Genomic DNA, 16,030 nt, shown 5'->3' with positions numbered 1-16,030 from the left:
CTGAAGATGTGTGTGTGTGTGTGTGTGTGTGTGTGTGTGTGTGTGTGTGTGTGTGTGGAGGGGGTTGGTACGGGGTGGCAGAAGGGACAGCACTGCTTCAAAGAAAGCAGCGGGGGACTTCACACCCACTCTGGGCTGTGTCTCCAGGTTTCCATGTTCTCTGCTGACCAGCATCTCTCATTGGATCTGTGGGGCATTCTGGGAGAGCCTGCATTCCCCTTTCTTGGTGGTCTCTGCATGCTGTCTAATATCCTCACCCTACCCCCACCTACCTTCCTTCCCCACCTAAAGGTGCCACCCTCACAGCTCTGGGTCGGAGATACTTCCAGCTGACCTGGAAGACAGCTGCTGAGCCCTGTGTCCCTGCGTGTGAAATGTGAAGCCCTGGTGGTTTTTTCTTTTCTCCAGGCAGGGTCTTGCTCTGTCGCCCAGGCTGGAGTGCTGGAGTGCAGTGGCACAATCTCGGCTCACTGCAACCTCTGCCTCCCGGGTTCAAGCAATTCTCCCACCTCAGCCTCCCAGGTAGCTGGGAATACAGGTGCCCACCATCACGCCCGGCTAATTTTTGTATTTTTAGTAGAGATGGGGTTTCACCATGTTGGCCAGGCTGGTCTCGAACTCCTGGCCTCAAGTGATCCACCCAACTCAGCTTCCCAAAGTGCTGGGATTATAGGCGTGAGCCACTGCACCCAGCCAGCCCTGGTATTTTTAGGCAGAGTAGCCAAGAGAGAAAAGTGGTGGACTGGAACTAAGAAGGCCAGCCCCCTCCTGGCCTGGCAAGCTTCGTGCACCTAGGTTTCCCGGCCCATAAAATGAGAACAATTCCCCATTCTCAGGATCCCCGTAATGGCTGAGAAAGCACCTTGTAAAGGCTTGATGCTGGTGGATGAGAGTTACAGAAGGGGAGGGTGCTGGCTGCTCCCCCAGCCTGCTCCCCACGTGACTTCAATTCCTCTTTCTAGCTGAGGGCCTGAGCCCCCTTCTCCTGATCTGACCCCACAGGCTCCAACAGGGATGTGAATTCATACCAGCATTTATACAACCCTAGACTCTCACCTCCTCCCCTCCCCCACAGCCCCAAAGTAAGTACCAACTGGGAACAGGAAGTAAAACCAACTAAAACCAAGAACTGAAACCAGCTCATCTCTCACTGCCTCTCAAAGAGGGACAGTAAATGAGCAGCTCCTGTGACGGGTAACCCCAGGGCCCGGCATCATGGAGATCAACAAGGGCCTAGTGGGGGATGGATCTGACAATGAATGACACTGGGGATGGGGGCAATAGGTGGAGGTGATTGCTGAGCATGGCATACAAATACGATGAACACACTTTTCCTGATACCGGAATTCCCAACATTGGAACCTGTGTGCCCCTTTGTTTTTATCCTTGTATTTGTGAATTAAAAAAACAAAAAAAAGATTTGCAGTGGTTACTTTTGTTAGTGCCCCCTCTCTTCAGTGAGGCAGAGGCTGTCCTTGCGGTGAGAGGAAAAGGCCCCTTTCAGAGGAACTTAGGTCACTGCCCGGCTCTCTACTACTATCCTCCTCAGAATTGGCAGACATTATGGAAGACAGTACCTTATGGAGTTCCAGGTTTTTAATTTTCCCTGAATTTTTTTTTTAAACAACAAAATTGGCAAGAAGAAAATTCTTCGACATTTGGGGGCTGGTCGACATTTGGGGGCAGGGGTTCCACTGAAAAATCCCCCAAATTCACGCTGAGGTTTCAGGTCATGGTTGCTGAGGTGGAAGATGAGGTCAGGGCTCTTGGAGATTTTCCAACCCACCCTAGAACTTGTTTCTAAATGGCTGGGGAAGAGGTCAGTATAGGTCCCCCCGTTACTGCAGATGAAGGCAGAAGTCATTCTCTCCCCCACCCCTCAACTTCTTCAGAGATGTGGAGATAGGAGGCTTCGATCTCTAATTGCCTACGATCTCTTAAAAATATAAAACACGTGCAGTTGACTTTGGTACAAAAAAGAAAACGAAAGAACAACAAAACATTCTGGTCCCTGTGGGTTTTTTCCCTCACCCCCAACAAACCATTATGGCCACCCCAACCTTTATTCCATCAACTCCAGGAGGCCAGGTTATCTCCCAGGGCTTCCATGAAGGACGGAGAAAGGGAGAACAGCAATAAGAGGTTGAGGGGAGAGGAGAAAGGGACATGGCCCTGCCCACAGCCCTCCTTTATTTAAAGGGCAGTAGGGTGCTGTGGCTGCAGCCTCTCCTCCAAGACGGATGTTGCAGGGGAGGGCCGTTAGGGCAAGAACCCAGCAGCTGCGTGGATGAGCCTGAATATACCCCAGTAGTGTTCAAGGACAAGGCCCTCTGATCCCTATGGCTTGGTTCCCATGTCCCTGGTCTTTTAAATCTCCCCTCTCCCCCCATAACTAATAAACAATAAATAAATAAATTTTCCTAAAGTTGCGGGAAGAAGGCATGAACCACTGGCATCTGTGGTGTAGCTTTCAGATGTCCCAGGGGGTGTTGTGGCCTAATTCCCCTAGCTTCTTAAATGGCCCCAGGTATCCAAGGATCCCAAGAGCTGGCAAGGACAATTTGCAGTTCTTTCAAATGTTCCCTCATCATTGGCAAATTGGAGTCCCCAAGGTTAGCCCCCTCAGTAATGTTCTTCAGTGGGGCACGGGGCAGGGGGGAGGGGCCCCCTTAGCTCTCGGAGGCTACAGCCTCCCCGTCGCGGCTCTCCGTCTCCTCCGGGATGTCCTGCATTCTGGTAAAGTCTGAAGGGGGACAGGACAAAGCCAGTGAGTTAGCAGAGACTCCCATGAGGAACTGTACCCCTAGACTAATGCCTCCCCATCTGCAGGCTCAGGGGGATCTGGGGCTGTGAAGGGATGACAGGGTTCTGTAAATTCTTGGGTGAGAGGAAAACCTTTGGCAACAAAGTAAGCAAGGTATCCATACCTAGGTACCGGATACACTTTTACAGTATCCAAAGATACAATTTGATTAGGAAAATACAAAATACTTTAAGGTTAAAGCTTTTGGTAATTTTTTATTTCGTGAACCAACTAAAAAACTTGAAGTTCTTTGAAACTTTTTTTACTTTAAAAACTGGCCCTGTGGCTCGTGCTTATAATCCTAACACTTTGGGAGGCTAAGGTGGGAGAATCACTTAAGGCCAGGAGTTGGAGACCAGCCTGGCCAACATGGTGAAACCCCATCTCTACTAAAAATGCCAAAAATTAGCTATATGTGGTGGCATGCGCCTGTAATCCCAGCTACTCGGGAGGCTGAGGAACAAGAATTGCTTGAACTTGGGAGGTGGAAGTTGCAGTGAGCTGAGATTGTGCCACTACACTCCAGCCTGGGTGACAGAGCAAAACTGTCTCAAAAAAAACAAAACAAAACAAAACAAAAAACTATACCTTCCCAGGCACAGTGGTATGTACCTGTAGCCCCAGCTACTTGGGAGGATCACTTAAGCCCAGGAGTTTGAGTCCAGCCTCGGCAACAGCACAAGACCCTCTCTCTAACATAAAAAATTGTAGAGCGAGATCCTGTGTCTGGGTCTCCGGGTCTCTTTCTGTCGCCCAGGCTGGAGCAATCACGGAGTACTGTCAACTCAACCTGCTGGGCTCAAGTGATCCTCTCACCTCACTCTCACTCTCCGTAGCTAGGACTACAGGCTCACTCCACCACACCTGGCTAATTAAAAAAATTTTGGGGGACCAGACATGGTGGCTCACACCTGTAATCCCAGCACTTTGGGAGGCCAACGTGGGTGAATCACCTGAGGCCAGGAGTTCGAGACCAGCCTGGCCAACATGGTGAAACCCCATCTCTACTAAAAAATACAAAAAAAATTAGCCAGGTGTGGTAGTGCATGCCTGTAAATCCCAGCTACTCGAGAGGCTGAGGCAGGAGAACCACTTGAACTCAGGAGGTGGAGGTTGCAGTGAGCTGAGATTGTGCCACTGCACTCCAGCCTGGGTGACAGAGTGAGACTCCATCTTAAATAAATAAATAAATTAATTAAATTAAATAAAATAGACCGGGTGCAGTGGCTCACATCTATAATCCCAGCACTTTGGGAGGCCAAGGCAGGCGGATCATGAGGTCAAGAGATTGAGACCAGCCTGGGCAACATGGTGAAACCCTATCTCTTCTAAAAATACAAAAATTAGCTGGGTGTGGAGGCATGTGCCTGTAGTCCCAGCTACTCAGGAGTCTGAGGCAGGAGAATCACTTGGACCTGGGAGGCGGAGGTTGCAGTAAGCGGAGATCTCACTACTGTACTCCAGCCTGGCGACAGAGTGAGAATTCCATCTCAAAAAAAAAAAAAAAAAAAATTTAGCCGGTCGTGGTGGCTCATGCCTGTAATCCCAACACTCTGGGAGGCCAAGACAGGTGGATCGCGAGGTCAGCCGTTCAAGACCAACCTGGCCAACATAGTGAAACCCCATTTCTACTAAAAATACAAAAATTAGCTGGGCATGGTGGTGGGCGCCTGTAATCCTAGCTACTTGGGAGGCTGAGGCAGGAGAATCGCTTGAACCTGGAAGGCAGAGGTTGCAGTGAACCAAGATCACGCCACAGCACTCCAGCCCAGGCAACAGTGCAAGACTCCATCTCAAAAAATAATAATGAAATAAATTAATTAAATAAAATAAAAAAATAAATAAATGAATTTTTTTTGTAGAGAAGGTGGGTCTCACTATGTTGCCCAGGCTGGCCTCAAAATTCTGAGCTCAAGCGATCCTCCTGCCTTGGCCTCCCAAAGTGTTAGGATTACAGGCATGAGCCACCATGCCTTTTTAAAAAAGAATCTGTTTTTACTTCTAAAGGTTGGGAATCACCAACCAGTTGGAGGAGAGAGGCCCCTCCTGCTTCCTAGAGTTCCACCACCCATTCATCATCAGACAAAACAGGAAGTCCCTCCCTAGAGTTACTAAAAGCCTCACAGGTCAGTTAGGGCCCATTTGGAAGCCACAGCCCAACGGCCTGTACCCAGGCTGCACTCTACCTCTGGTCCATGTCTCCGCCAGGGTCTCACCTCGTGGACTGTGGGGCGGAGACAGACGGCTGCTACCTTCCTCCTCGCTGCCAGTGTCAGGGTCACTGCTGTCTTGCAGCCGCTCTTCGGGGCTCCCCAGTTCCTGCCTCTCTCGGTCCTCAAAGTGTCGATGGACAGAGCGAGTAGTGACAGGTAGATCCAGGCGGTCAGTGCCTCGGCTGGGCTGTGGACAGTGGGCAGGAAGAACAGCAGGTCAGGGACTGAGTAGTGTGAAGATTGGAGGTTCTGCTTGGCTGAAGGCAGCAGCTCTCCCTGCTGGGGCTCACCCATGAGTCCCCTTCAGGAGATCCACCACCAACTGGCTTCTTTCAGCACCACGACCCGAGTTAATTTCCTCCACCCCTGCACCCATCTACATTTCTTTTCAGTTCTCCAACCAGTATCTCAATATCCTTCAAGTCGGTTGACTGATTGCATTTGGGCTCAAATCCCCAATGGCCCAATTTCTTTCGGGCTCCATGGACCCTTATGTCCACCCCAGGTCCATTCACCACTGCAGGCCACCTTACCTGTGGGGGGTTGAAACTCAAGTACAGGGCATCGCCTGCGGGGAGGCTGCGCCGCCGAGGATCCACAGGTCTGCGGGCCCAGGGGGCCTCAGCTGGGAGTGGCTCGGTCTGGCCCAGGGCGGCCAGCTGCCTTCGAGCCTCTTCGGCCTCGCGTTCCAGCAGTGCCCGGGCCTGCTCACTCTCCCGGAGCCGGGCCTCCAGGCTGCCAGCTTCGGTTGCCCGTTCTTCACCTAGCCGCCGGCAGCGCCGTAGCTCCTCCTGTAGCAGCGCATGTTGCCGCTGCAGTAATGCCAATTCCGTGGCCTGCTTTTCAGGGGCCACAGGGGCAGCCCCAGCCCTGCCAGCCTCCCCATCCCGAGAGTTGGCTCGGCACAGCTTCTCCCGCCGCTCAGGGCCCTCAGGGAACCGGGCTTCCATCAGAGTGTCCTGCTGGGCCACAGCTGCCTGGGAGTAGAATGCAGGCAGAAGGGTTTATCAGAACCCCTGTGCTCTTCTACCCCTCGCCTTCACCCTCCAAGGCCCAGGTCATCGCTCCTGGAGAGCTTGGATTGGGAGGGTATTTAGAAAGGCCTGTTGGGATGACCATGCCCCACCTAAACAGGCATCTCTAGCCTGGCTCCTCCCCTTCCCCATTCAAGCCCTTGTCCTACTGACCTGTAGGCCATGTAGAAGTCCATAGAGATTGACCAATCGCTGTAACGCCTCCTGAGGACAGACAGGGTGGGAACAGGGCCCCAGCTTTAGGATGGGAGAACTGCCCAAAAGTTGAACAAGGGTGGGTGTGGGGACAGTAGGATCCGGAGACATACTTGAATGTAGACGCTTTCCCCACCCCACTCCAAACTGGGCTCTAACTACTCAGACTAAGAACATCCTCCCTTCAGTCTCCTATACCATCAATTCCCATCTCACCTCTTGCGGTGATCTCAGCTGATTTCCATTTCGATCCTGCAGAAATGGGCAAGAATGGGGAGTCAGCAGGCACACAAATCCTGGGTGCCTGCCCCTGACAGCTTTGTGTTGAGGATCCAGAGGCTGGCTGTCCCTCTCCCACCCTCTTGCCAAGTCCCAGAACCTCTTGAGGACCTACCCTCTGGCTAGAGTCTGAGTCAGCTCTGCAGAGTTCAATGGAGCCATTGAAGGTTCTGGCCTCACCATCTGTTGAGAAGGAGAAAAGGATGGCTGAGCTCACTTCCCTGGGGCCCTGATACCACTTGATCCCTGGTACCACTCCACTCACTTTGGCCCCTCCCACCTACTACCTTGGTCCCCTGCCCTGGTACTCACTGGCAGTGACCCCAGGACTCGTGTTACCACCGCTGTCTGGTTCCAAGGGCAGGGCTGGCTCTCGGGGTGTCAAGAGCAGTTCCACTCCTGGCCCCACCAGCAGGTCTTTCAGACCCTCCACTGTGGGGAAAGAGGAAGAGGTGAGAACAGGAATGACACAGGACCCTGAGGGGAATGCCATTCACCCCCACGTGTGGGACACTTGGGCATCTGGGGGAATGCCCCCTGCACTGGCAGTGGGGTTTCACTCACACAACCACTGATGAGGTAAAGGGCAGTAAATGCCTACGAGGCAGCAGAGTCCATGCAGCATGGACGATATGGAGCAGCAGCAAGGACCACACCTCCTCCCCTGCCTTTCCCAGGAACTGGCCCAGAAGAGGCACTCAGGGCCGTTTATGGTTTATAGGGTTGGCATCCCACTTGTCTGTGTTTGTCCATGTCTAGTCACATGTCCACATTCTGTGACGGTGAGTGCTTGAGCCTGGACTCTTCCCTGGGAGCTCCCTCACCCTCACGGATGGCATCCTGCAGCAGCCGCTCGCCACGAGGGGACTCAAGGGACTCAGAGCGGAAAAGGCCCCTGGGCAGGGTGGGCAGGGCCATCCCACTGCCACCATCCTCTTCGGCCTGGAAATGGGTCATCTCAGCAAACAGCCCGACCTTCTCTCGCAGCAGCTCCACCAGTGCCCGGTCCTTCTGCTGCAACTCCACTGCAGATAAGGAACAAGTGAGCACATGAGAGGACGTAGGGGTATGCAGGAGCGCCAGTAGAGGACAGCCCTAGGGGAGAGGGGTAGGGTGGGGCAGTGTGGCAAGACTTAATTTTGTTATTTTGGCATTTATAAAAAAGAAAAAGCTTTCTGTTGGTCAGGTGTAGTGGCTCACACCTGTAATCCCAGCACTTTGGGAGGCCAAGGCAGGTGGATCGCTTGAGGCCAGGAGTTCAAGACCAGCCTGGCTAACATGGCAAAACCCTGTCTCTACTTAAAATACAAAAATTAGCCAGGTGTGGTGGCACGCGCCTGTAGTCCCAGCTACTCAGGAGGCTGAGGCACAAGAATCGCTTGAACCCAGGAGGCAGAGGTTGCAGTGAGGCCGAGATCACACCACTGCACTCCAGCCTGGGCGACACAGCAAGACTGTGTCTCAAAAAAAAAAAAAAAAAGATTTGTGGAAGGGGTTGCAGGTTGTCCAACAGTGTTCATTCTTTCCATCTTCCTTTAATGAGAAAATGCATAGAAGTTTCATCTGGGCACACATGGCTGCCCAGTTAACAACTATGTTTTCCAGCCTGACTTACACGTGACTATATTGCTACATGACTACATTCTGGCCAATGGATATGAGCATCTTCCAGATCTGCTCTTAAAAGAAATGGGTATAGGCTGGGCATGGCAGGTGGATCACTTGAGGCCAGGAGTTCGAGACCAGCCTGGCCAACATGGTGAAACCCTATCTCTACTAAAAATACAAAAATTAGCCAGGAGTGGTGGTGGATGCCTGTAATCCCAGCTCCTTGGGAGGCTGAGGCAGGAGAATCACTTGAACCTGGGAGATGGAGGTTGCAGTGAGTCGAGATCACGCCACGCCACTGCATTCCACCCTGGGCGACAGAGCAAGACCCTGTCTCAAAAAAAAAAAAAAAAAAAAAGAAAGAAAGAAAAAGAAAAAAAGGGTATAAACTCTGTTCCTTTACTCCTCCTTGCTAGGTGTGATACAGGTGTGACAGTGGGAGCTGGAGTAGCCACTTCAGATATGACATAGAGATGAAAACTTCATGTTAAAGATGGCAGAGCTGCACCACTACTCTGCACTTCCCACTTTGAACTGTTATGTTGACAGCAATAATATTCTACCTTGTTGGGTTTTTTTGTTGTTGTTGTTACCCAGACTGGAGTGCAGTGGTGCAATTATAGTGTATTACAGCCTTGAACTCCTGGGCTCAAACAATCCGCCCACCTCAGCCTCCCGAGTAGCCAGGACTACAGGTGTGTACCATCATGCCTAGCTTTTTTTTTTTTTTTAAATTTTTTGTAGAGACAGGGTCTTGCTATGTATGTTTTGTTGCCCAGACTGGTCTCGAACTCCTGACCTCAAGAGATCCTCCTGTCTCCCAAATCCTGCTGGGATTAAAGGCGTGAGCCACTGCATCCAGCCAATCTACTTCTTTTTTTTTTTTTTTTTTTTGAGATGGAGTCTCGCTCTGTTGCCCAGGCTGGAGTGCAGTGGCGTGATCTCAGCTCACTGCAAGCTCCGCCTCCCAGGTTCATGCCATTCTCCTACCTCACCCTCCTGAGTAGCTGGGACTACAGGCACCTGCCACCACCCCCGGCTAATTTTTTTTTTGTATTTTTTAGTAGAGATGGGGTTTCACTGTGTTAGCCAGGACGGTCTCAATCTCCTGACTTCGTGATCCGCCCACCTCGGCCTCCCAAAGTGCTGGGATTACAGGCGTAAGCCACCGCGCCCGGCCAATCTACTTCCTTTTTTAAGGAAGAAGATTTTTGTGGTCTTTTTGTATAGCAGTTAAATCATACCCTAACTAATATAAGGCCTTACAGTGAAAAAGTAACTTACTCACCCAACCTTCGTCTTCCATATTATTTTTACACACATGGTAGTATACACTTTACATTGTTTTAAACCTTGCTTTTTTCACTTAATATGTTTCAGTTGTGGATCTACACCAGCCGTCATAGAGCCATCTCATCTTTTTAACAGTTGCATAATATTCCATTGTGTGAATGTATTATAAATTACTAAGGAGTTCCTTGTGGGTGGACTTACTCTTAATTCGCCGCAGGTAAGCCTCATCCTCTGTCTCAATCAGGGGGAAGTCCTCCCTGGATGGGCATCTGGAGGGGTAACAGGTCGCATGCCATTGAGAGACAGAAGCTAGGTTATAGACCAGAATCAGCCTTCCCTCCTTCCCAAACATGCCTTATGCTTCCATCTTCTGATAAGACTCCTCAGCCTCACACCCTAGCTTTAATTTAGTCCTGACCTTCTCCCTTTTCTTTCTTTTTTTTTTGAGACGGAGTCTTACTCTGTCACCCAGGCTGGAGTGCAAGGGCGCTATCTCAGCTCACTACAACCTCCTCCTGGGTTCAAGTGATTCACTTGTCTCAGCCTCCTGAGTAGCTGGGATTACAGGCACGCACCACCATGCCTGGCTAATTTTTGTATTTTTAGTAGACATGGGGTTTCGTCACGTTGGCCAGGCTGGTCTCAAACTCCTGACCTCAGGTGATCCTCGGCCTCCCAAAGTGCTGGGATTACAGGCATGAGCCACCGCGCCCGGCCGACCTTCTTCCATTTCTTAGCACTGATTATCTGCGTTTACTGAGATGTATCTCTCCAAAGGTCGCTTGGAAAGGCAGCACAGTGCAGAGGGTCAAGTACAGGCTTTGGCATCAAGCAAACAGGATGCAAATCCTGGCTCCACTGTTTACCAGGTGGTAACCTCTCTATTTCCTCATGTGAAAAATGAAGGTAATATCTTCCTCATAGGTTTTTCATTAGGATTAAATGAAATGTTAAAGTGCTTTGAACATAACAGAAGCTCAACAAATCAATTACAATTAATATTATTAATTTCCACAATTATAATTTTTTTTTTGAGAGAGAGTCTTGCACTTTTGCCCAGGCTGGAGTCCAGTGACAGGATCTTGGCTCACTGCAACCTCTGCCTCCCAGGTTTAGGTGATTCTCCTGCCTCAGTCTCCCAAGCAGCTGGGACTACAGGCACGCACCACCATGCCTGGCTAAGTTTTATATTTTTAGTAGAGACAGGGTTTCGCCATGTTGGCCAGGCTGGTCTCGAACTCCAGTGGTCCGCCTGTCTCAGCCTACCAAAGTGCTGGGATTCCAGGTGTGAGCCACAGCGCCTGGCCACAGTTATAAATATTAATACTATTAATAAAGAAGCCACTACAGATCTGTCAACAGGACAGGTTATTTTGAACTGCTTTCTTGGAATAGGCAATTTCATAATTTTTTTTTGGAGATGGAGTCTCACTCTGTCACCTAGGCTGGAGTGCAGTGGCACAATCCTGACTCACTGCAACTTCCACCCCCGGGTTCAAGCGATTCTCCTGCCTCAGCTTCCCGAGTAACTGGGATTACAAGCTTATGCCACCACGCCCGGCTAATTTTTGTATTTTTAGTAGAGACGAGGTTTCACCATATTGGCCGGGCTGGTCTTGAACTCCTGACCTCAAGTGATCTACCCGCCTCAGCCTCTCAAAGTGCCGGGATTACAGGCGTGAGCCACTGTACCTGGCCTGCAATTTCATACTTTTATATGCATTTCTAAAAACCTTTTCAAAATTCCATGGTGCAGAAGTTTAAAAAAAAAAAAAGGTTTACGAATTATAAAGTTGAGAACTGATTCCCTGAAAGCTAAAGAAAAATTATAAAAATCTTGGCTGGGCATGGTGGCTAATGCCTGTAATCTCAGCTCTTTTGGAGGCTGAGGTGGGCGGATAATCTGAGGTCAGGAGTTCGAGACCAGCCTGGTCAACATGGCAAAACCCCGTCTCTACTAAAAATACAAAAATTTGGCTGGGTGCGGTGGCTCACGCCTGTAATCCCAGGACTTTGGGAGGCTGAGGCGGGTCGATCACGAGGTCAAGATATCAAGACCATCCTGGCCAACATGGTAAAACCCCGTCTCTACTAAAAATACAAAAATTAGCTGGGCATGGTGGCGTGAGCCTGTAGTCCCAGCTACTCAGGAGGCTGAGGCAGCCCGGCAACAGAGACTCTGTCTCCAAAAAAAAAAAAAAAAAAAAAAAAATTTGCCTGGGGTCGTGGTGGGCACCTGTAGTCCCAGCTATTTGGGAGGCTGAGGCAGAAGAATCGCTTGAATCCAGGAGGTGGAGGTTGCAGTGAGCTGAGAGCGAGACTCTGTCTCAAAAAAAATAAAATAAAAAAAAGAAAGAAAACCTGTAAAAATCTGAATTAGAATTACACTTACACTTCATTCTTTAGGCATAATCTTCCAGAATCCATTTTAAACATCTTACCTGTGCTTTATTTGATGTTTTTTCCCATCACAATTAGACACATAGTTGACTGCCTCAAATCTAATGTGTGTCCAATAGAAGCTAAAGATTTGCTGCTTTGACACACTGATTTCCTTCTTGCTTCTATTGTGTTGAGTTTGTTTATGAGACTTGTTCCTCTCTAGTATCGATGCTTTCATTATCCTCTTTTTCATTCATTTTTAGAAAAATAAATGTAAAATACAATACAATCCAAATAACAGCCCTCTGCCTACAGATGAAGATGTGAATGCAGCTGAAATTGTACTGTTGGCTGGCAGGTATGCCACCATGTGACAGCTCAAAGTATTCCCTTGCTTGTCAGCTCATGCTGAATTTGAAAGGGAGTTGAGGTTGGCAATGTATAAAATGTGGCTTTACAGGACATAAGAACATAGGTGACCTTTCCAGTCTTGGGCCATTTTGTCTCTCCCTCAACCTCTTCCCCCACCTCTGAATGCTGGATTCTGTTCCCAGGGAGTTCTATGGTTGGGATCTAATGCTGCAGGTACCCTGAGGTCATAAGCACATGCAGGCGGCAGGCAGACACTCACGTGCGCACGCTGTGCTGAATGACCCGGATCCAGGTGCTCCGGTCATCCCGGGATGCTGTGTGCACCTCGTACATCTCAGGTGGGGCTGCGCTGATCAGAAACATCCCTTTCTCCTGGTTGGCAATGTCTCGTACGATTAGATTCTGCAGCGATACCACTGAAGGCTTGTCCTGCCAGTCAGGGGAAAGGAAGGATTAAGCCTGGGAATCCTGTCCCTTGGCATATTTAGGCCTTCAATCCTTCTGGACGAGGACTGAAAGGACTGAAGAGTCATCTTACAATACCAGTTAAGAGCCAGGCACTGGTGCCAGCCAGAAGGGACTTAGAAATGTGTGCAACCCTTGACAAATTATTTAACTGACTTGAAGCTTTACTTTCATCATCTATAAAATGAGGACGAAAATAATCTTTTCCCACAGGTGTAAAAGTGCCTGTGCACAGTAACAGTACCTGTGAGCTGCTCTTATTTTTTATTATTACGGTAATAGTAACAATTATAGCTGTTTGACTCTGGGGACTCCAGAGCTCTCGTGGACTTGGGCAGGAAAGCAAGAAGAGCCTAAAACACTTGTCTGTGCTGAGAAAGGTGAAGAATGAATGTCTCACCAGGGTAGGAAAGATGTACTTCTGGTCCTTTTCCTGGAGAAACACCAGTACATCTGTCATCAGCAGCACTAGCACATCTGGAAGGGGATGAAGGTGGGAGAACAGTCAGCACTAGACGGTCTGAGCAGCTGTTTCCCTCTTTCCCAAGGACCAGGCTTATCCCATCAGGTTAGAGCTCCCAGTTTCCCTCTTCCTGGCCTCTCTTCCCTCTGGCTGCTTGCACTTTTTCAGACCTCTCACACCTCACCCATTCTATTTTTTTTTTTTTTTTTTTTTGATACAGAGTTTTCCTCTTGTTGTTCAGGCTGGAGTGCAATGGTGCAATCTTGGCTCACTGCAACCTCCGCCTCCCGGGTTCAAGCGATTCTCCTACCTCAGCCTCCCAAGGAGCTGGAACTACTACAGGCGTGTGCCACCATGCCCGGCTAATTTTGTATTTTTAGTAGAGACGGGGTTTCACCATGTTGGTCAGGCTGGTCTCAAACTCCTGACCTCAGGTTTATCCACCAGTTTCGGCCTCCCAAAGTGCTGGGATTACAGATGTGAGCCACCGCGCCTGGTCACACATTCTTACAGCTTAAAAACAGTGTGGGTGGGGGGTGGGGGGCGGGCAGGGTGCAGAAAGATTCATGTGCTATCAGACAAAACAGCGTTGTGGGCTAGCAGGAACCATAGGGATCACTCAGTGTCTACAGAAAACCCTTTCTACCTGACTGATTCAGGTTTCTTAACCTAGGGCCTACAGACCCCCTGGGATGTCAGGCTTCAGTGGCTCTGTAAACCTTCTGAAGGTGTGTAAATAGTTTTACATATTAACATAACTCGTGTATTTTTTTGGGTGACAGGGTCCAAGATTTTTGTGAGATTCATAAGGTTCCCCAGAGCAAGAGGGACCATACTTTTATTTTTTATTTATTTTTAATTTAATTTGATTTTATTATTATTTTTTGAGACGGAGTCTCACTCTGTCGCCTAGGCTGGAGTGCAGTGGTGCCATCTTGGCTCACTGCAACTTCTGTCTCCCAGGAAAAAGCGATTCTCCTGCCTCAGCCTCCTGAGCAGCTGGGATTAAGGAGCACGCCACAACACCTGGCTAATTTTTTGCATTTTTGTAGAGACGGGGTTTCACCACGTTGGCCAGGCTGGTCTCTAACTCCTGACCTCAAGTAATCTGCCTGCCTTGGCCTGCCGAAGTACTGGGATTACAGGCATCAGCCACTGCGCCTGGCCTATTTTTTATTTTTTGGGACCAAGTATCGCTCTGTCGCCCTGGCTGGAGGACAGTGGTGTGATCTCTACTCACTGTGACCTCTGCCTCCTGAGTTCAAGCGATTCTCATGCCTCAGCCTCCCAAGTAGCTGTGACTACAGGCGAATGCTGCCACGCCCGGCTAATTTTTGTATTTTTAGTAGAGATGGGTTTTCACCATCTTGGCCAGGCTGGTCTCGAATTCCGGACCTCAGGTGATCTGCCTGCCTGATTCAGCCTCCCAAAGTGCTGAGATTATAGGGATGAGCCACCGTGCCCAGCCTGGACCACATTTTTTAGCCTTTAAATTCCATTTCTAATATCTAACTAAGGAAGACCTTTACGGCTATCTGACCTAAATTCTCCCTGTCCTGGCATATTCCCACTTCTAATTTTGAGCTTGGTAGGGAGGGAGAAAGTTTCCTTCCTCTCGCAGAGGACTGAAAGACCATCCCTCACCCACCCATCTCCTTCAACCCCAGCAGGCCCCTGCTTCAATTTCCTTCTCTGCTTCACACTCCAAGCTCTCAGATCCTATGGGGTCAGCACTCCAAGACTGAGGGAGGAAACAAAGATCAATTCCATAAAACTTGGATGTCACAATCAAGAAAACACAGAGGGCGAGGCATAGTGGCTCACATTTACAATCCCAGCACTTTGGGAGGCTGAGGCAGGAGAATCACTTGAGGCCAGGAGTCTGAGCAAGACTAGCCTAGGCAACATAGCAAGATCTTATCTCTACAAAAAATTTAAAAATGTGCTGGGTGTGGTGGTGCAGGTCTGTAGTCCCAGTTACTCAGGAGTCTAAGGCAGAAGAATCACTTGAGCCCAGGAGTTTGAGTTACAGTGAGCTATGACTGCACCACTGCACCCCAGCCTGAGCAGCAAAGCGAGACCCTGTTTCTAAAAAAAAAAAAATAGAGAGAGAAAACATACACTCCTCCTTTGCCCTTGGGGATTTTACTAAACTGTGGGCACACAGAAGGGGAGGGCTTTTGCTAAATGCTTCAGAAATAACACTCTCCAGCCTTGCTATTTTTAATCCCCCATGGTTTATATTCTTAGCTGCTGCGTGGGAGGGATGGGAAGGAGAGAAAGGGATAAAGGAAAGAGGCTGGTGAAGACTGACAATATCCAAACCCAGGGAGCAGGGATTTCATGACACAGGTACAGAGGCTCAGGCAGACTTTGGCCTCAGGTATCACAGTTTCTTATTGTCCCTCACATCTCATCCCCAAAGCCAAGGCCTGCTATTCTCTTCCTTTGATTTAGGTGAGAAAGACTTTGCCAGTGCAGACAAATTCTGGAAAGAGAGCCCGGGAAAGTGTGCCCTGGCCCCTGATCTGCTCCCTCTGCCCTGCTGTCTCTTCTCCTCCCTGCCTGTCCTTCACCGGCTCAGTCCCCTCCTCTGGGCCTCCTCTGGCTGCGCTCCCCAAAGCTCTTGCTTACTCCCATCCCTGGTAGCTGGGATTCCAGCTGGGGGAATCAACTGATCCTGTCCTCCAGTCTGAGAGCTTCTTTGTCTTCCTCAGTAAAACTAGTAGCTCTCTAGGCATGCAAGGACCAAAGAAATTATAAAATACTGACAGGGAAGGCCCTGTATGGTCCATAAAGTTAACTGCAGAATTCAGGCTTTTCTGCCACAGAGATCCTATTTTTCTCTCCCACTGAGTCTCACTGTTGTATGGGCTGCATAAAGGGAGGTTGATTCTTTTTTTTTTTTTTTTTTGAGATGGAG

General features: G+C 49.5%; 1 protein-coding gene across 22 annotated transcripts in view; it reads right to left on the bottom strand.

The window, feature by feature from the left end:
- Window positions 1–1,581: 1,581 nt before the first annotated feature.
- Window positions 1,582–16,030, bottom strand: part of ARHGEF2 (Rho/Rac guanine nucleotide exchange factor 2) — a 59,659-nt gene continuing 45,210 nt past the window's right edge. For 14 of the 22 annotated variants that reach the window (XM_063604662.1, XM_034937246.3, XM_034937256.3 and 11 more), the window contains 11 exons: window positions 13,045–13,121; window positions 12,439–12,608; window positions 9,627–9,694; window positions 7,349–7,549; window positions 6,837–6,956; window positions 6,640–6,707; window positions 6,462–6,497; window positions 6,204–6,254; window positions 5,550–5,993; window positions 4,990–5,203; window positions 1,582–2,743 (listed from right to left, as the gene is read on the bottom strand). In XM_063604662.1, the coding sequence (XP_063460732.1) occupies window positions 2,670–2,743; window positions 4,990–5,203; window positions 5,550–5,993; window positions 6,204–6,254; window positions 6,462–6,497; window positions 6,640–6,707; window positions 6,837–6,956; window positions 7,349–7,549; window positions 9,627–9,694; window positions 12,439–12,608; window positions 13,045–13,121 (1,523 nt within the window). In that variant the 3' untranslated portion in view covers window positions 1,582–2,669. The remainder of the gene's footprint in view (window positions 2,744–4,989; window positions 5,204–5,549; window positions 5,994–6,203; window positions 6,255–6,461; window positions 6,498–6,639; window positions 6,708–6,836; window positions 6,957–7,348; window positions 7,550–9,626; window positions 9,695–12,438; window positions 12,609–13,044; window positions 13,122–16,030) is intronic. The other 8 variants (XM_034937252.3, XM_034937249.3, XM_063604669.1 and 5 more) reach the window with 1 other exon arrangement.

Source organism: Pan paniscus, chromosome 1, assembly GCF_029289425.2.
Source record: "Pan paniscus chromosome 1, NHGRI_mPanPan1-v2.0_pri, whole genome shotgun sequence".
Classification (NCBI taxonomy): Eukaryota; Metazoa; Chordata; class Mammalia; order Primates; family Hominidae; genus Pan; species Pan paniscus.
The sequence above is the reverse complement of the archived record's forward strand: the minus strand, read 5'-3'. Positions and strand labels throughout refer to the sequence as shown.